General features: G+C 42.4%; 1 protein-coding gene across 1 annotated transcript in view; it reads left to right on the top strand.

Annotated features, from left to right (window-relative positions):
• FBXO8 (F-box protein 8) overlaps positions 1 to 17,768 on the top strand; it is a 249,186-nt gene extending 231,418 nt beyond the window's left edge. Inside the window, exon 7 of the mRNA XM_078677080.1 lies at positions 17,135 to 17,768. Coding sequence (XP_078533206.1) covers positions 17,135 to 17,322 — 188 coding nt within the window. The 3' untranslated portion in view covers positions 17,323 to 17,768. The remainder of the gene's footprint in view (positions 1 to 17,134) is intronic.
• The last annotated feature ends 2,437 nt before the right edge of the window (positions 17,769 to 20,205 follow it).

Raw genomic sequence — 20,205 nt, 5'->3', positions numbered from 1 at the left:
ACGATAAGATGGTTTAAAATTAAATTATAGTTCATAGAGAAATGGTTTAATGATGAAATAGATCCAACCAAATTGTATGTTGCCTTCAAGTGCCGATGCCCTTCTTGAATGGTGTAAAGTGTTACTGAAGTCAATATTTGCAAATATTTGTGATGAGCTGCTTAGGAAGACTGCCCAGGAGTTCCTAGGCAAGGGAATGTTGGTTTCTAAATAGATTATTTGCTCCTTCTAAAACTTGGCCAACTTAGCATTGAATGGATTTTGATAATGTATGTGCATGCCTTGACAATGGTCACCCATCAAATGTCCTGCCCTTCAGTGTGAAGACACTATTCAGCTTACAATTTTCAGGATGCAAGAGGAAAGCCGAGTCAGACACAGCTGGATTTGAAAAAACGAGATGATCACAGAACTCTATTTTCATATTGACTGGGAGATTGTACAACCACCAACAGTTGGTTCTGCTATTGACATCTGCCACAACATCACCAACTACATCAGAAATCAGAAGCCTTCATTTCATCAGAGCTTGGTTTGAGGAGGAAAAAGAACAAGAACAAAACACTGGTGCTTCTATTGTAAATCTGAGATGCGGAGTATCACTTTCCTTGGAGCAATAATTTAGAATGAAAATAATTTTAGTTACCTATCTGCAGACTAAAGCAGCAAAACCTAATTTATTCTTTTAATAAGAAACTAAGGTCACTAGTGTAAAGCCCATTGATCAAAAGGATCTTTCTCAAACCCTCTTAAAGAAACAACGAGAGTAAAGGGGTAATGTAGCCAGAAGGGCAGAAACCTAAAAAGCCTAAAACCTGATACTCCTCCTTTAAGTCCGCCTTCAGCAACAGTATCCCATCACGGTCTGCAGTAGGAGTTACCTCAGTTCTCTTTTCTTTGAGCACATGCTCTCCTTATTCAGCTGTTTTGAACCAAACATTTTTTTGCAAACCTGATTTTTTTTTTAAATCTTTCTGTTAAGATTTTAATGTGTGACAGTGAGTTTCATACCAAACATCTCTACCCCAGTACCCCTGCAGAAGCCATACCCCATATGATCCTACTCCTAAAGTTTACTAGTAGCTCAAAATGCCATCACGTCATTGTACAGCAGTGCAGAATCATCAAGATATCAAGAAATCAAATAAGAGCCCACAAACAGATTACATAAAAGAATAGCACAACACCTAACCGTGCACCAGGTAAAAGGTAACTAAAACCGACTAGCATACCAAGTGATGAAAGTTACTACATGCATAATAGTGAAAACCTCTCAGTAAGTGGGACAGTTCTAAGCTTGTTATTGTTATTGTTATTGCGGGTTTATATAGCGCCGAATCACCTGCAGGTCTCAGGGCGCTTTTGACCACAGAACATAACAACCGGCATACTGAAAAAAGGGAGGAGGGAAGGGGCAGGACTCAAGCTAAGCTGAGTGCTGTTCTGAAAAGGTTGGTTTTCAGGGCTTTCCTGAAGCGGAGTAGATTACCCTCCTTACGGAGTGCCTCAGGCAGGGCGTTCCAAAGGTTCGGTAATAGGACCGAGAAAGATCTCCCTCCCATTGTGGCCAGTTTGAAACGTGGGCATACAAGGAGTTGGGCGTCTGAAGACCTGAGTTTTCTTTCCGGTCTATATATCTCAATCCGTTCCTTGATGTAAGCCGGGGCCTGCCCGTAGATGGCTTTATGGGCTATACAGAGGCTTTTAAAGACGGACCTCTGCCCGATTGGCAGCCAGTGTAGACTCTTTAGTAATGGAGAGGCATGTGCTCTCCTCGGGAGATTAAAGATGAGTCTGGCGGCATCGTTTAGGACTACCTGAAGTCTGTTTATTAGCATTTGGTTTCAGGTTTAATACCTGAAGCTTATGTCTTCCGTGAAGATTCTCATGAATGAGAACTAGGATTACAAGTAAGTAACTTTTCTGGCTTTTGGAGGAAAGACTATTGTCTAGCTGTAGGAAGCTGGCTCTTCATATGATATGTCAAAATGAGATATATCGTGTAAAGAGTCCAGGGGTTCCCTTATGAGGGGACAGGAACTTGCTCAAGCAATCCCAAGGTGCTCTTCTTGGGGTAGTTTGGTCAAGCAGCCTTAGGCTTATCATAGAGGAGTGCAAGACATCAGCAGATACACACAGTGGTCAATAAGTAATACACACTACTCAATAAGGAGATCCACACCAATTTATAAAAATAACAGGTATCTTTATATATGTTTGGGCACCAGAATCGATTTCTTCAGGTAAGTCCGATTTTCAAAAGAAATACTTTTGAGTTCAAAAAGTTTACATTTAGTGCAATTTTAAGAAGCTGCAATGTTATCCTATGAGAGGAAAAGCAAATGCAGCATTTACGTACAGTACAGCTACTTATGGGACCAATCTCCAGAAGTTAAGGTGAGTTGTGGCCAAGATCCAAGTAACCACCAGCAGAACACCACCAGCAGCACTAGGACAGCCTTGTGCAAGTGTGCAAAACAGCTTTGGGTGCTCAGTGTTACTCTATGGGCATCGTTGTCGCATAAAGAGGCTGCAGACTCAGACTGGGAGGCCCGTCGGATTGAACCAACAAAGGAGCTCAGAACTCATGATGCACGGGGACGTAGGGACACCTTTGGTTCTCTTCTCCACAGCACCAGGGCGACAGGTGCAGAGGTGTGCTTAGGCGTTGGGTTTTTGAACCGGGAGTAGTCGCGGTAGACGGGAACTGCGTGCAGAGGCTGCAGGCGACATCAAAGAGTTCACTAGGGGAGAAACCACAGTAGACTCGGTTTCTGGAGGGCCACAATGACACTGTTGTCCCACTTCAGCACGGGTGTAGTAGTGTCTTTAGGTGTCGAGTATGTACGGTCACAAAGTCCACTCTTTGGTTGCCTGCAGGATACAAGGAAGTAGATCTGCTACTTCTTGGGAGGTCTTAGTTCCTGAATGAAGTGTTGGCAGGTCTCTCGTGCTTTGGTGACTTAGCAGTTGAAAATCAATTTGTCTTTTGGCACAATTGTCGAAGTCAGCAGGCAGGCCAGCAGGGTTGGTGCTAAGTAAGATACTGGGTCTTCTGTTTTTGGAGTTGCGACTCTTCACCTCTGTCTTCTTCTTCCAGGTCAGCAGGATCTGTTTCTCTGATGCCAGGACCCCTCTAAATACTGAATTTCAGGGTGTTATGGGAGTGTAGGGTAATAGCCAATGGGCAATTTACTCTTGGGTCACTACACCCCTATATGGCCACTTCCTGTTAAATGTGGGCATAATTCTGTCCCAGAATTCCTAAGTTTTGCCATCACAAAGAAGGCCACTTCTGAAACGGTGTGTCCACTCCAGAGTATGCCACCTTGGGGTGTTACTAGCCTGTGGTATTTCGTCCCTTAGTACTTCAACGGGGTTAGACAATCCATCAATCCATTATCCCAATGTTTTGTACGATGTTATCTATACTACTAGTATAAAGAGAGAACAGAAACCTTTTGGCAAGGTAAACTCGGGAACCACAGCGCCAATCCACACACCCAATACATTGTTGGAATCCTCAGGGTGTGTAGATGGACATAGGCGACTTAAAATAAAAATAAAAGATACATTAAAAAAATAAAATTTATAAACAAAGTAGTCCCAAAACTAGCGCCGGCCGCGACGTAGCGCTGACCTCGACCTACACCTGCGTGATGACGACAGGCGGGGAGGAGCAGTGACGAGCGGCGTGGAGTGGCGCGGCGGCTCCGAGCGGCGAGGAGGCTCAGGTAAGGCGAGGCGGGAGGCGGTTCGGGCAATGTCGGGGCGGGCGGGGGCCCGGGAATGGCGGTGAAGTCCTGTGCGCGGCTGAGGTAAGACAGAGGCGGGAGGCAGGCGGGGGGCGGTATATGGAATGTCGGGCAGGGGGCGGCATAGGCAATGTCGGGCGGGGGGGCGATATAGGCAATGTCGGGGCGGGGGGGCTGGCGGGGGCCCGGTTGGAACTGCACAAAGCCCAAAATGCTGCCCCCAGCCCCCTTCTGCCCCGGGCAACGCCGGGGCGGGCTGCTAGTCGCATATAAAGTGACTTCATAGGGCAAAGTCTTAGTAATGGGTGGTGTGGTACCCCCTATTCCTTCTTCATCTCCCGTGTCACAGCAGCCAATACGCATTGCTGGATGAACCATTATCTTAGAAACATAAGGTATTTTTTACACCTCTTAAAATTTGATGCATACTTTTGTGGAAAACTGCAGCCGCAGATGTACATCCAAATTGCATTCTTGAGAACATAAAAGCTTCAATTGGTGTAATGATTGCTGTGAAGGGTTTGAACTCTGGGTGTAGATCATTGTGGTGGTAAGCCATTGATGGATCGATGACACTGAAATACTTTGCTTCCCCCATTGTACTAACATCTCATTTATGTGGGGAATTGGGCGCCACTCCACCCAGATATTCTTATTCAAACTGCACAAATCTACACATAAACAAATTCCTTCTCCATTGACTTTAGATGCAATAACTACGGGAGCTAACCACTCAGAGGATTGTATGCATTGGATGAACACCATCTCTCACAGTTCATTTTATTCTTCCTCTCGAGGCTCTCATCATTTTGAGTACAGGACGCTGTGATGGATACAGTGGATTCCTCACCTTTTGAATTACCCCATGAGCAGCATTCCACTGAAACCTTTCTCCATAGATCTCCCTGGTCGATGAGGATGTCACAATGGAACATCTCTGCACACGACTCCATGTGACTTCAACGAAGCCATAAGAAGACCTCGTCGGCGTGCTAACATCAGTTCCCTTTTTTCTGTGCGTTGGCGTGTAACGTTTTTGGGAGTTTCTTTGTTGAAGGTTCTTCCTGTAATTGTAGCAGTGTCATGGCTACCCCAAAGTAGCCCAGTTTTAAGCCTTGCAGGGAATGTAGGGGGTCATATGTCGATTACTGACCCCCATGAGGATTGTTTATGGGGCCTCTCATCGGACCACGGCATTGAGGGGTGTTCGCCATGCAGGTGCATGAATCCGAACGCCTTTAAAGAGAGGGAGGCCAAGCTGGTTTTGGCCAAGGCGAAGAAGCAAAAAAGGGGTTGGAGGAGGTCACGATCCAAGTCGCCGACTCCAAATACTTTGAAGTCATCAAGAAAGCATAAAAAGACACTGTGCCAAAAATCCAGATGTCGTTTGTCGAAGGATGAAACACCAAAGTCTGGGTACTCTGACGTCACCGCAAGGATGAGGTCTCTTCTTCCCTTTCGCCTCAGGTGACTCCGGCTCAGTCTCCTATTTCAAGAGTCTCACTGGCACCCAGAGAGGAGACGCCTTCACCTTTGGCCACTCCACCCCTTGCTCCAGGGTCTCTGGCACCACAAATGGAGCCAGTTAGACTGCCTTATCGAGCGGTCTCTGAACGGGCGGTACCAGATCCAGGATATTCAGCCTATCCAGCACCAGGTACGGATCCGTCGCATTTCCTGAATGCAATGTTTGGCATGTCCGCCAGAACAGCTAACGCTGCTTGCTGTGTCGGATGGCCCCATGGGACTACTTTCCTACTCCCTGGAAGGTTTGCCACCTCACGTCTCATGTGCACCCTTCATGCCTTTAATGCCTATTGCTCCGGGGAGTTGGCCTTTCCCAATGCCGAGGATCTCTACACCGGTGCGATCCCTGGAGAGAAGAGTGTTGTTGAATGGGTCTTTTCCGGTGCCGAATCAGCCTTGTCTTCGACTGTTCCTGTGGAGCCTCTATCGAGGTAGGTCCCGAAGTCAGAGCGCACCTCTTTGGCCGACCCCAAGGATAAGATCTAGGTGGGAAGCACAAAGGCTACTGGAGGATGAAGAATATCAGGAGCAGAAGGAGGAGGCTGAAGAGGGTGAACTTGTTGACCCTGTGCTGGAGTTTGAGGGCCTATAGGAGGCTAGCAGACCGGACACATCACCTGAATGGGAGCTATCTTTACCACAAGCCCTTCCAACGCAGGAGGTTTCCTCTTTCACTATGTAATAAGGAAGGCAGCAGATCTGCTGGATTTGCTGTTACCTACGGCAAAGCTTAAATCCAACATTTTGACGGAAGTGCTCCATTCCCCTTCTGTTTCGGAACCTCTGCTACCTTTTAATGACGCTTTGACTGAATCTTTTAGAGGTGTGGCAGAAGCTGATATCTGCCCCTGGGATGTCCAGATCGGTAGCAAGGAGGTATAAGGTGGCCTCGGGAGATCCTGCTTTCCTTTCACACACACGTCTCTTGAGAGTTTAGTGGTCCAGGCATCATGCTCATCTAAACAGTCTGCAGGATCTTTCCCATCCACACCTGTAGATCGAGACTCCAAGAGAATGGAGCCATCGGCAAAGACATTTTCAGGGCCATTTCACAAACGTATTATCTGATACCCAAGTCACCGCCCTTCAGGTCATTCAATCAGGACTTGATACTGCAGACTCTGTCGCCAGAGTAAGGGGTTCTTCGGTTGCAACCAGCAGGCACGCTTGGCTAAGGGGCTCAGGGTATTCACCTGATGTACAGGCCACCCTATTGGACTTGACGGCTCTCGTATTTTTGGTGCCAAAGCGGACTTAATGCTACACCGCTTTAAAGATCGTAGAGCCACAACGAGGTTGTTGGGTCTTCAGTCCCAGCCCAGAGGTTTTGGGTAATGACAATTTTACAGGTTTGATAGGACTTCTTCCTTTCAAGCCAAACAACAGCAGCAGTCACAACAGCAGCAGCAGACAAACCCTCTGTATAGGTCATACAGAGGAAAAGGTAGAAGTCATCTGCTAGGCACAGCTCTGTGTCATGTCTCCTCCTCCTCCTTCTCTTCCTCTCTTGCCCCTCCAACTGTTACCACAGGGAAGCAGCTATAGATCCTCCATCCTAGAGCATGTTAGTCCAGAGGGAGGAAGGGTGTCTCATTTTCTATGAAGTTAGAGGTCTATTACTTCGGATCTCTGGGTGTTGGTTCTCATGGAAAATGGGTGTACCCTTCCCTTGCAGGAGTTTCCTCCTCCTTTCCCCCCGACAGGGCTTGTGCTCAGAGGAGCACCTGTTGCTATTACAACTGGAGGTTCTGTCTTTACTGCAGAAAGGTGTGATAGAGGTGGTTCAGCAGCAGGAAAGTGGTCCGGGATGCTACTCTATTTTTATCTCAAGCAGGAGAAGTTCAAGATGCTAACCCTAGCTCAGGTTCTTCTGGCTTTGCAGCAGGAAAACTGGATGGTGTCGATCGATTTGAAGGATGTGTATTTTCACATTCCCATCGCATCGGAAGTATCTCCGTTTTACCGTGGGGTCCCAACACAACCTGTTTGCAGTCCTTCCGTTTGGTCTTACTTCAGCACCTCGGATCGTCACAAAGGTGATGGCGGTGATAGCAGCACATCTCAGAAGGTCGAAGGTTCCTGTTTTCTCCTATCTGGACGACTGGCTGTTCAAAGCAAAGTCTCCAGAGATGGTGCTGCATCATTTGCAGGAGACAATATGTCTGTTGTTCGAATTGAGTTTTTTAATAAGCATAACCAAATTTCACCTGGTGCCCTTTCAGCGCATTCTGTTCATAGGTGCAGTACTGGACGCTACTGTGGGTCAGGCCTTCCCGCCTCATCAGAGGATTCAGGACGTCCATGCTATGATTCCACTTTTTCACAAATGAGCAGCTGTTCTTGTCCTGAAGGTCTTATGCCTGCTCGGTCTGTTCGCTTCCTGCATCCTGTTGGTCAACCTGACATGCTGGCACATGAGGGCCCTCCGGTGGTGCCTCCACAGGCAATGGTTTCAACACAACGGAGATCTCAAGGAGGTGGTCAGAATCTCTAGAGATACTGCAGCATAGCTGTTACGGTGGAGTGTTTTCGACAACCAGTCTCAAGGGAAACCATTTCAACCTCCTTCTCCGGTGGCTACAGTGATAACGGACGCCTCCACTCTAGGGGAGTTCATCTGGGGGATCTGGAGGTCAAAGGCCTTTTGTCTCCAGAGGAAAGATTGTTTCATATCAATCTTCTGGAATTGCGGGCGATACGTTTGGCTCTCAAGGCCTTTTTTCCCTTCTTTCGCAGTCAGTCGATTCAGGTCCTGATGGACAACATTACTGTGATGTGGTACATCAACAAACCTGGAGGAGTAGGGTCCTATTTTTTCTGCAGAGAGGGTCTGCGACTCTGGTCCTGGTCTCAGGACCATCAGATTTGCGTGATTGCGAATCATCTGGCCAGAGTGCTGAATGTGCGTGCGTGCGGGCAGTCTCAGTTGGCAGTACTTCGCCAATCACAAGTGGCGTCTTCCTCCGGAGGTTGTCCATCGCATTTTCAGAATGTGTGGGGTTTCTTCGGTTGGACCGGTTTGCTACTCACAAAAACGTGCACTGCCCATTGTTCTGCAGTCAATAAGAACAGGGGTACTCCGTATTATGTTTGTGGTCAAGAGGTGGGAGTAACAAGTAGTACAAAGACACAGAAAAAACCTCTAATGACCTGAATATCATTCAGCACTATTAGCATTTAAGTCAATTATTTGTACATAGGATGCATTACATGACACAATAGACTTTTCACATATTTGTTATTTCTTTATATAGATTTATTCATCATTATACAAAAAATATATATACTTTTTTAAATTTTTCTACAGTTTTCTTTCACATAAAAAACATAATAAATATAACTAAATACCAGTTAACGTGCGTTTGTTGAGGTGCAACATATTAACTGAAGGTGTTATTCTAGATAGAACCCCGTACGCATACAAAGACCCTCGAACAGGACGAACTGATAGATCATAAGAACTAAATTGGAAAATAAATCGAGTTCACAACAAGAATATATAGATTGGTCCATGAGTTAAGATATACTGAAACCATACTACGAGGAGTCTTGTATTGGACACTGATAATACATTACCACAAAGTTTGGAAACATTTATGTATTTTTGTCACTGTTGTTTGTATGTGAGTAAGTGTGAGTATGGATGCTAGGATGAATGCTTATATTTGTACATAAATGAACAATGAGGGGTTCTATCTAGAATAACACCTTCAGTTAATATGTTGCACCTCAACAAACGCACGTTAACTGGTATTTAGTTATATTTATTATGTTTTTTATGTGAAAGAAAACTGTAGAAAATTTTAAAAAAGTATATATATTTTTTGTATAATGATGAATAAATCTATATAAAGAAATAACAAATATGTGAAAAGTCTATTGTGTCATGTAATGCATCCTATGTACAAATAATTGACTTAAATGCTAATAGTGCTGAATAATATTCAGGTCATAAGAGGTTTTTTCTGTGTCTTTGTACTACATTGTTCTGCAGTCTCCAGTATCCGATGCTGGGAGCGTTGGGGAACGCGTTTCAGTTAGATTTGGGTTCAGAGCTTCTTTATGTGCTTCCTCCCATACCTTGATTCCTCGAGTTCCGAGGAAGATTTGACAAGTCATATTGATCGCCCAGAACTGGCTAAGAAGGGTGTGGTACACAGATCTCATTTACCTCTCGTCGCACCCGCTGGTCCATCTCCCTCTCAGGGCAGACCTCCTGTCGAGTCTCAGGGGCAGGTTCAACACTCCCCCCTCAAGAGCCTGCACCTTCATGCCTGGAGATTGAACCAGTCAGCCTGAGTTCTTTCTCTCTCCCATCAGATGTGGCGGATGTTATTTTATCATCGTGAAGACACTCCACCAAATCTGTCTATTCTGGTACGTGGGCCAAGTTTGTAAAATGATGTGGAGAGAGATCGGTTGATCCCTTGCGAGCCCATTTGTCTGATATCCTGAGTTTCTCTTCTTCCCTAGAACAACAGGTGTGTCCAGTAGCTACGGTTAAATGCTACTTGTCTGGCTTGTCGGCTTTTATCTGTTTTGCTATTTAAATTTCCCATAGTTATGAGATTCATTAAGGAGGGTCTCACCCATAGGTTTCTTTCCACTCCCTTTGTCATGCTTCAGTGAAATTTGAATTTAGTTCTCACTCTCTTGATGGGGTCTGCTTTTGAACCATTGCATAGTTGTCCCTTGAGATTCTTAGCGTTTAAGATCATATTTCTGATTGCAATCACTTCCGCTAGAAGGATGAGTGAGCTGCAGGTTCTTATCTCCTAGCCGGCCTTCATGCGGATAAGATGGTTCTCCGGACCAAAGCTGCTTTCCTGCCAAAGGTGGTCACTCCTTTCCACTAGGGCACTCTATCACTCTACCCACTTTCTATCCTCCCCCTCACCCTTCTAAGATGGAGGAGAGACTTCACCGCCTGGACCCTTAGAGGGCTGTCAGCTTCTACCTTGATAGGACTAAAGCCTTCAGGTTGGACGATCAACTCTTCATTGGATAAGTGGGCAAGATGAAGGGCAGAGCTGTCCACAAAAGAATGCTATCCAGGTGGATCATTCTATGCATCAAGATCTGCCAGGCCTTGGCCAAGAAGGAGCCTCCTTAAGGTATTCAAGCTCATTCCACCAGAGCCAAGTCTTCTTCTTCGTCTTTACCTAGAGGTGTCCCTATTGTGGATATCTGCAAGGCGGCAACTTGGCCTGCCTCCACACATGCGCAAAGCATTATTGCTTAGACTCGTAGGTGAGGAGGGACTGACACTTTGCATGTTTAGTGCTACAAGATTTTTTGGTATAGGTAGCCAGGCACCCTTCACCGGGTGCGGAACTGCTTGGGGATTTATTTCAAAAGGAGAGGAATCTACAGGCAGATGTATCCATCAGAAGCACAAGATACTTACCTTCAGTAACGCTTTATCTGGTCGATATAGTATCTGCCTGTGGATTCCTCACTGACCCACCCGCCTCCCCATTTCCTGCCTTTTTATGCTGAGAAATTATTATCATGTAATTTATGTATTTTATTATTGTGATACTGGTCACTAGGAGATGTCTATATTTTAGAATTTCCAGCTTTAATTGGTTGTGTATACTTGTGAAATGTTGTCGGTTAACCAGTTCGCCTCGAAGGCACATATAAAATAGGTGGAACTGATGTAAGCTCACCGAGGAGGTCATCTTAGGACTCTGATTACGTCACGCGGAGTCGCGTGTGGAGCCGATCCATTGTGACGTCCTCGTCAATGTGGGAGAGCTACGGAGAAATGTTTCTGTGGAATGCTGCGCATGGGATAATTCAGAGGGTGAGAAATCCACCGGCAGATACTGTATCCACCAGAAAAAGTTTTAACGAAGGTAAGTAACTTGTTCATTTAGCTCCCTCTCGTAATTTAATTTTATGTTGGTAGTCACGTGTTTGTCCAAGTTTGTCAGAAAACTACTGCGGAAACCCACCACAAATATCCATATGACCTAAATCTCTGTCTATAAGGAGCACGTATTCCCTATGATTAAGATCTAGAGGTATTCCTAGTTCCTTTTGGTGTTGCCATCTTAATTGGTTGGAGCCCGTTTCTACTAAAAATATTTTCCTGACATTGGATCTACCTTTAAACCACACATGCGTTTTCTTTCATACCCACTAGTGGTATAGGTTCTTTCGTATAACCCCTAAGGCAAAAAATCTGGTTTCTCAAGTACCAACCTATTGTTTCCCAACATTTTGTCAAACTCTTCCTGGTTTAACAGTGTAAAAGGGGAACATGAATCAGCAAACATCATTACCGGATTACCATCAGCATACGCTTTAGTTAATTCGGTTTGTAATCATCCTCTGTATCATTCATTTGAAAAAAGTACTTTTTCGCTTCTGGTCCATTAAACTTGAGTACTTTCTCCATCCCTACACACTCTGGCAAAATGTATTCTCCTACTCCACTTCTTGCAAGTAGCATTCCTGACTTGGCACTGCAAGTGGTTTTCTAAGTGGTTTCTACCACCACATCTAAAACATTTCAACTTACTATCCTCTTTGATTATTCTATCTTTGTTTCCTTCTTTATTCATAACATTACAAACCTTATTTCCTAACTTCCCTTTTGAACACGGACAACCATCTCACTTGTTATTTTCATTTTCTTGATACAATGTGCTGTATGTTGTATAGATTTTGCTATATCGATCACTAACTCTGATTGAAGGGGTTTTATTTGGTAACTTTTCTTGAATGTGAGAATTATTTGTACATCTAACTATTTGGTCTATTATTAAGGAATCTGTGAGATTTACAAAATCACATAACTTTGTTAAACCTGTTAACGCTGCAGTGTAATTTGTAATAGATTCCTTTTTACCTTGTACTCTATTGGAAAATGTATGACGTTTTAAAACTGCATTTCTTTTTTCTCCAAAAAGTTTCATAAAGGTTACATCTAATTCTTCCTGCTCACCTTCTCCCTGATCCTCTGGTTCTGGTAGTTTCATACATTTTGCACCCATGTACACCTAAATTATGCAAAGGTATGTGTTGCTTACATTCCGCACTGAACCTTTCTCCTCCTATCGGTATCAAATAATTTTGTCCAATCTTTCAAATGGATGCCGGGTTCACCAATTTCATTAAAAAAGGAAAGAGGCTGGTTCATCCTCGCAGCAGCCATCCTTGTTATAGGAATGCAATACGTAGAAAACTGAAATAATTTAGAATACAGTTAACAATCCTCACATATACACAGAACACAATACTTAAAAGGAGAGTAATGTAATACTTAACTTCAGGTATAAACAGAACGCAATATACTTAATCTGTATATGAAATCAAAATGCAACATACCCAATCTGCATATGAATACTGCTTGAGCACTATTAACATCCTACACTTGTATAATTATATTTAGGAATATTTTTAGGTGCAGTTTCAATAAGTGAACTACCAGGTGAAAAGTAGTAGCACTATCATCTGTAAGTTGTGTGTGTCACTGTGACATCACAGGTCATCAGCAAGGACTCCAATGGACTAACTACTGGTGAGTGTGTGACCATGAACATAGGAAATAAGGTTACTGATACTGAAAAGTAGATAATATCAGGATATGTTCTTGCACTGTAAGGATTTACCTATTTGAAAGTACTGTAGTACTGGATTTAAAGTAAGTGTGTGTCACGATGTCTTGAAAGGCTGAAATTGAGACACACATCTAAAAGGCTGCAATTTGAGGTGTGTGTGTCACTATGTCTTCAAGGGCTGAAATTGAGACACACAGCTGAAGGGGGAATACACCACAAACAGAATGAAAGGAAGGTGTGTCCTCTTGTCCTGAAAGGCTGCAATAGGATCACAATCAGCTCTTATCCTGAGGCACACCAGAGCTGACCGAGCTTGTGAAGCAACACAGCACTCCGATACGCTCCAATGGATTTTGTCCTGAGGCATACTGAAGCTGAAAGAGCGCGTGAACAACACATCGCTCCGATGAGCTCTCCAATGCAGTTCAACCTTGCCTTAAAGAAATGCTTCCTCTGGCAGAACGTTGCAGCAAATAAGTAACTTCACCACACAGAAGAGTTATGATGACGAATCCTTTTCCACAGCCAATACCGGATATGTTGTTACACGCCTCATGCAGAATTAGTATGGAAGTTAAAGCTCTTCCTTTATTTGCCTAATTCTAGCTACGGTGTTACTGAAACACAAACTCCTGCAGAAGCAATTAACCAAGAAGTAACGTCTCCAAAGGAGTGTATGAAATATACTTCTAGCTAAAGTAGTTGATTCAATCTCCTTCTCAGAAAGCTGCTGATCAACGGTACAGACAAAGGGAATCCTAAAGGAGAGAGTAGAAATAGGGGATATGACTGAACAGCCCCAATCATCGCCAGTATTCAAATTTGTAGAAATACACAGAAAATAAGTGAGGTAAACGATCTTCTTTATTCCTCCACTCTCCTCAACTGCGCTTCACCAACTGGCATTATACCTTAACATTCTAACTCGGGCTTCACTTGTATTGCTCTATTTGACAGCAGCAAACGGGGTTGGACGATCATTCCAACAGGCAAAGGAAATATATACATTATATGCCAGCTAATGTATAGCTGTTATACACATTATAACAGTCTCTTAACATAAAATACAAAGCTACATTTCATATTTCTTGCATCATATCCAGATACTTATTGTGACCCATGGGGAATGCATACTTGATCAACTGGTCAAAGACATTTCAAAGGGCTTTTTCCTCTACTTCCCTTGCTCTCAGATGTAGTCATCAAAGTGAAGCAAGCTCAGACAAAATCCATACTGCTTGCCTAGTAGTAACCTTGACAGTGGTAAATGAAAAATATGCTTTACCTAGCAGAACCATAACAGAGGTGATTGTCGTAGCAACATTCTTATCTATAGTATCAGGTTATATCTTACACCTCAGTTGGTTATCGCTGTACCTGCTGCTCTGGCACTTACAATTCTACAAATGGCCAATTGATTTTAAATACAGTTTGTATTAACTTGTTGATATCATAAAAGTAGTCTACAGGACCTTCCTAAACTGAAAGGGATTCTACATCTGTTTAGAGACGTTGATCTATCTAATAGTGTGCAAGAAATGGAACTGTAATGACCTTTACATCTGCAAAGATACAAATTGCAGTTTCCTGTCCTAAAGATTAATCTAGTAACAATCACAGCCTACACTAGGGGTCTTTAGCATTTTTTGTAGTGAGAGCTACTCCTAGTCACTCAAAAACATCCAGAGCAACCTTCTAATATATGGGTAGTAGATAAGGGTACATAAAGTCCATGTAACTTAAACATTGCTCCCCTAAACCATAATACTTTCCCAGGTCCCACCTTTTCACCATTCCAGTATTTAAAGTTTTTGGAAGGTCTTAAAAAGAATTAACCTGCAATAAAGAGGTCTGTTTTTTTTAGGGTTCTAAATATTGTTCCCCCTAAAACTTAAGAGATCTCAGTTTCACACTTGCACAATGCTACTCAGAAGCATAGATCGTCGAAAATGTCTTTCTTGATAGTTGTTGCTCATACTGTTAGTGAAATTCCACTTGTTTGCTCAAACAAGACATTCACTGTTTTCAGTAAGAATAAGGTAGTTTCAAATTACATTGCTCGTTTCTCTCGAACGTTATTTAAGTTTCCCATGTCAATCAGGCTGTCTCTCTCTGCGCTTGTTTCTCCAATCATTATTTTCCAGAAGAAATGGCTTTATACAGCAGTCTTGCAAAAAGGGTTTGGATTTACTACTTAGACAGGGCTCTACAAATGCTGAGCAATTATTTATCAGCCAAGGTTCTATTTGCACCACAATGGCCACTTCTAATCTGTCTGTTGCTAGGTGAATAGGATCCTGTATCACAATGTGTTATCACTGTCAGAAAAGCAGAGGACCTATTCACCAAGTTGCAAAGTTGCCACTTTGGCTCTTCTTAAAAACATTCCAGTAGCAGGACTATGAAAATCGGTTTGGTATCTGAACCGATTCCCAAGCGGGCCAAGCTTCTTTGTGAAGCATCTTTGAGTAAAGGTATGTGTTGCAAATATGTTTTCTCCACCTCCTTTGTGACCCCCAGAAGTTATGGAGTAGTTATCCTTTCTTTTTTTTGTTTGCATTTGTATAGAGTAATGCTTAGCCAAAAAACATCTGTGTTCTGTACAGGAACAAAGTGAAATGTAAAACGAATGAAAGAATTCTCATTGTGGATATTCCGCCCCAAGTGTGGAGACTCCAACACAACTGCAGGGACTCCACAACGAGTCAGGAGGCCTTTTGTGAATCAGGCCCATAAAGTAGATTTAACAATTTGTAACAGAAGAAAAATATGCACATTAGAGAAGAGTAAGAGCTCTGTACATGTTGGAGAAGAGATGGTATTGGAGAAAGAGAGAGTAGTAGTAGAAGATATATAATTATAGGTCAACTAGAAAGAAGCTCTGAGGGTCGGCTGTTCAATCAATGTTCAGTTCAAACAGAAGGGTTTACAGCTTTTTCTCAGTCCACCATTAGGGTCTCTGCTTGTCTCCAGTAGATTGGGAGGGAGTTTGAGAGGCAAGGGTCAGCACCAGGTAAGGCGTGAGTTACTGCTGACATTTATATTTTTTTTATTCATTTTAGGTTCTAGACTTAGGTTTATGAAGTTCAAGTTAGAATCAAGTTAACTTGAGGGATGAGCAGTTTGAACCTTTTTCTGGATTCAAAGGGGAGCCCTCAGAGATTCCTTTAGAATCTACGAAATATGGTCATAATTTCTTGTGACAGATATAGGCCTTTTTGCTGAGTGAAGAACAACTCTGGTGTTAAAGAGGCCATCAGAGCATCTACTAAGATAATATTCCATAGTCAATTTGACTATTACCAAGGCATGTGCTACATGATGAAAGTCAGTTGAACCGAGAAATAGTTTGGGTTCCTTGTGGTGTGAAGCATGGCTCTCTCTGGCCTTTGCTGTCCCCTGTTCTTTCTGTCCTGACATGGTCCAATGTGAGTAAACACACATGCTCAATGATTTGACTTCTAGTGGCCAGAGTGGGTGAATCCACCCTTTTGAAGCTCCGTGAGACAGTTTGTGTTGGATTTTGAGTCTTGAGGTTGTTGCATATTAATGCATTCCATATTCAGCTTGAGGAGATTTGTGGGCATCCAGTTTTGTAGCTTAGAGTGGCATTTTCTCAGTGTCAAGTAAGGTAAGTATGTGTTCAGTCTGCATATAGCTGGATCATTATGTGTGTTTCTTCCATCAAGAAGCTGAGTGACTCTGAAAACAAATTGAACAGCATAGTTGCTTGAGGTGACTCATACAGAACACCACATGCAACAGGGAGTGGATTCTAAGACAAACCCTCTAGCCTGAGCAAATGCTTACAGTTTGTCTGAAGATTGAGAACCCAGTCCAACCCCCTCCCACTATGCACGTGAAAGTCTCCAGATCCCCATAAATCCTCAAAGCAACACAAAAATTGGTAAATTTGGGAAGCCAGGAGTAAAATTCAATATTCCTTGTTCCTCGTCAATTTACCTTTCCTGTTGACCACATGTCTTCTAGACAGCATTCAAACTTCAAATCAACTGATTCCTCGCAACAAAAGCAAACATTTACCTTAATGTGGTGTATTATAAATGCATCTTACTTGGTTCCTTTGGTTCATTGCAGATGTTTGTATTTAACTTTATTTTCAAAGTTTGTCAGAATGTTGTGTGCCTACATGTTCGCTTATGTCCGCATTTACTGTAGCCCTGCTTTTATTTTTCTTACTCATGTTGTGGAGTTTAACTCCAATGTGCATTTTTTCTTGGGATTTGTCATTAATTTCAGGATTTCTGTGTTTTTGTTTAGATGCAGTGTATGTACTGTGCTATTCTTTGATTCTTCTTTCCATCGATCTCGCCAGCCCTCATGTGAAGAACAAAATGTCAAAGAGAGAGTTTATCAGAAATACACGGCGTGCAGCTCAGAACATTAGTGAAGATTTTGTAGGGCACCTTTATGACAACATCTACCTTATTGGTCATGTTGCTCTCTAGAAGCACAGTTGCTAGACAATAGCATTTATAGAATAGAACAACTAAAACCACTCAAGGAGGTATTTGTGTTGTAGATATTGGGGTTATGTTAGTGCTGGTCATTCTAACCTCTATAATTGTTTGTGTATGCTCTACATTTTCTTACTAATTTTATCACAAAAACTGAAATATTTGACAGAATTTATTTCTTTAATTTTGATAATCATGGTTTGCACTTAGTGCCATTACACTGACACAACCGTTTAAGACTGTTAAACTGACATTGTAAAAATCTAGGGCTGACGAACGGTGGTGGTTTTAAGCATTAGATTTGCTTAAAAACCGATTCCGTTCATTTTTTTAAATGCAATGTAATTTGTAAATATTTAACTAAAGAGATTTATAATCATAATATAAAGTTATTAAAAATGTAAAGTATTTTAACAAAAGTTTTTTTTTCTCTATAATGCTGTGTGCTGTTTTCATTTTAGACTTTTGTAGTCTAGTATTTCTTGTCCCGATTACTACTGTTTAGCTAATACGTACTGGGGTACCAACAATTTTAATTCAAGGTTTTTGTCTTAATGTACTGTTGTCTTCTTCGTTTGCCAATATTTCGGTTATCCTTGCATAACAGGTGATATTGCATCTGTATGTAACATCATATTCTAACATCTTCTGGAACTATCTCAGTAGAAACATTTGTCACCGTTAGGCCAACCAGCTAATGAAACATGAAACCTATTACAAATGTATTATATATCCACATTGGCCAGTAAGTACTTAGGTAATGGAACATCTAAACAGAAGTCATCTCATAAGACCTGAATAGTTGATTACATTTGTTGCTTATGTATTGGGACAGAGGGCAATGACAATTAGTACTAGGTACACCCACATTTCTAAACAGTCAAGACCTGTTCAACATAGTAAATGGACATGGGGAGTGGTTCTTGGAGTTGGATATAAAAGGCGTTTATGCTAAAAATAATCTATTTTGCACTCGCCTACAAGGACGTAACAGAAGGTTGGTGTTCTCTCAGTTCAGGCTAGACCCAATACTTAATTACTATTTGCGTTGGTAGAATTATAGTATAGTATATTATAGTAGCAGCACTACAAAGTCAGGTTGTGTCGCATGCAAGCGCCTCATAAAAGAACTAAATAAATATTGGTGCCTCTACTAAAATACATGCTTGCTTGCTACTTGACTAAGAGTTCGACTGTTAGAGGCAGAGAATGGGAAATGCTCTCATGCAGATGTGAAAAGTAGAGGTAGCGAAGATGAAGTACTAGGTCTAATTGGCTTAAAGGCCATTTTAGTCTGATTACAATCGAGCCATAATTTTTTATTTTGTCAAGAACTTCTCATTCTGCTACCTAAACCCCTCACTCCTGGTAATTACTTGTAGAATCGGGTCGATTCCCACTCTGTGACGTACATATAATGTTGGTATTTGTGTAATGCCTCTTCGGTTGCGTCATGTTGTCACCTGATTTCGAACGATTTAAAATAGCCTAGCATCTGAAATTCAGAAGACTGATTAATTCCAGCTTTTTTAATGCAAATTGTTTGCGCTTTGGATTTCAGAAAACATTCCCCCCCCCACCCTTTGAAGAAAATCCTCAGACACTTAATTTTAACCTCAATAAATTAAATTCTTTGAAAAGGGGCTATGCAAATTTAGGCCTAAACATTATAGTTTCAAGTTCTTGAGTGCCATGCTTTCATTTAACTGTTTCCGTCCCCATTCTTCAAGAAGTAGGACATCTTGTTAAAACGGGAAGGGACTTAAATCACCTGTCCAATCGGTCAAAACAGCGTGAAGGCCCAAGTAGTTATTTGCAGTGTTAGATACAGTCTGTCTGTGCTAAGTTAAACCTTCTGGGTCCAAAGTTCGTTTTTTCAGTTGAGGGGATTGGATGCACCTCACCAACTCTCCCTGCAGAAAGCAACCTGTTTAGCTTCTCTGTACATGACTAGTTACTTTGCATCAGCCCCTGGACCACCACTTTCTACTGGGCTTTCCATTTTCTTTGGATCAATGTGACGAGGGTTAGTTCATCTGGCTGTGTTCTGGACCTAATCAACCAAGTCCCATAAAACCTTCTAGGTTACATTAGAATGAGTGTCCTATGTTCGGTCTTACCTCTATTCTCCTCTTCCATCTTACCATTTTCTCATTGGTGTCACAGCTCATGAAGATAGCCTGAGCAGGAAGGATTCTAATTTTTGGTCTGTAGACCGCAGTCGTGATAAATGGTAGTCATGCTTGGCATTCAGAACTGCAGTTCTCTTGTTTATCGTGAGGACAGCAGCTTCCTTGCACAAGACGCTCTCAAACCCACCTCCAGCACTGCAAGATGGATAAACTCTTTCAGTAACATTTAGCAAAGTTGAAGGGGCTTCACATACCACTAAACATACAGCTTTCATATGGATTTTATTCTTTATTTATTTAATTGCAAAGTTGCATATAGCACTGGCTAGACCCGGAGGTATCAGAGCACTTTACATGAGGATCAGCGAATTGCAGGTTACATAATTACATAGCCAAGTATAGACATAGGAGAAAGCACCCTTTCTTCTTGGCCATGGTCTGCTATTGCTATCTTCTGTAATCTCATTTTCATTGACAGTGCAGGTATCCTATATAATTATAGAGGATGTCAAGGTCTTTTGGCCTGTACTTCATACAAACCCCGGGGTCGGAAGAAAAGAGAGTAAGGGAGTGAGTATGCAAGACACCTGGTCACAAAAGCTTGCATTTGGACTTCAGTCTTTCTAATTAGCAGTAATTAATTTAACTCACTCACTTGCTGCTTCCTCAATCACTGCAAATGTGTGAGGATCCCTATGGGTAGGTACTAAATCTGGCGCAGGACTATTATTACCTCAAATTT

Source organism: Lissotriton helveticus, chromosome 2_1, assembly GCF_964261635.1.
Source record: "Lissotriton helveticus chromosome 2_1, aLisHel1.1, whole genome shotgun sequence".
Classification (NCBI taxonomy): Eukaryota; Metazoa; Chordata; class Amphibia; order Caudata; family Salamandridae; genus Lissotriton; species Lissotriton helveticus.
This window is presented reverse-complemented; position numbering and strand designations above follow the sequence as displayed.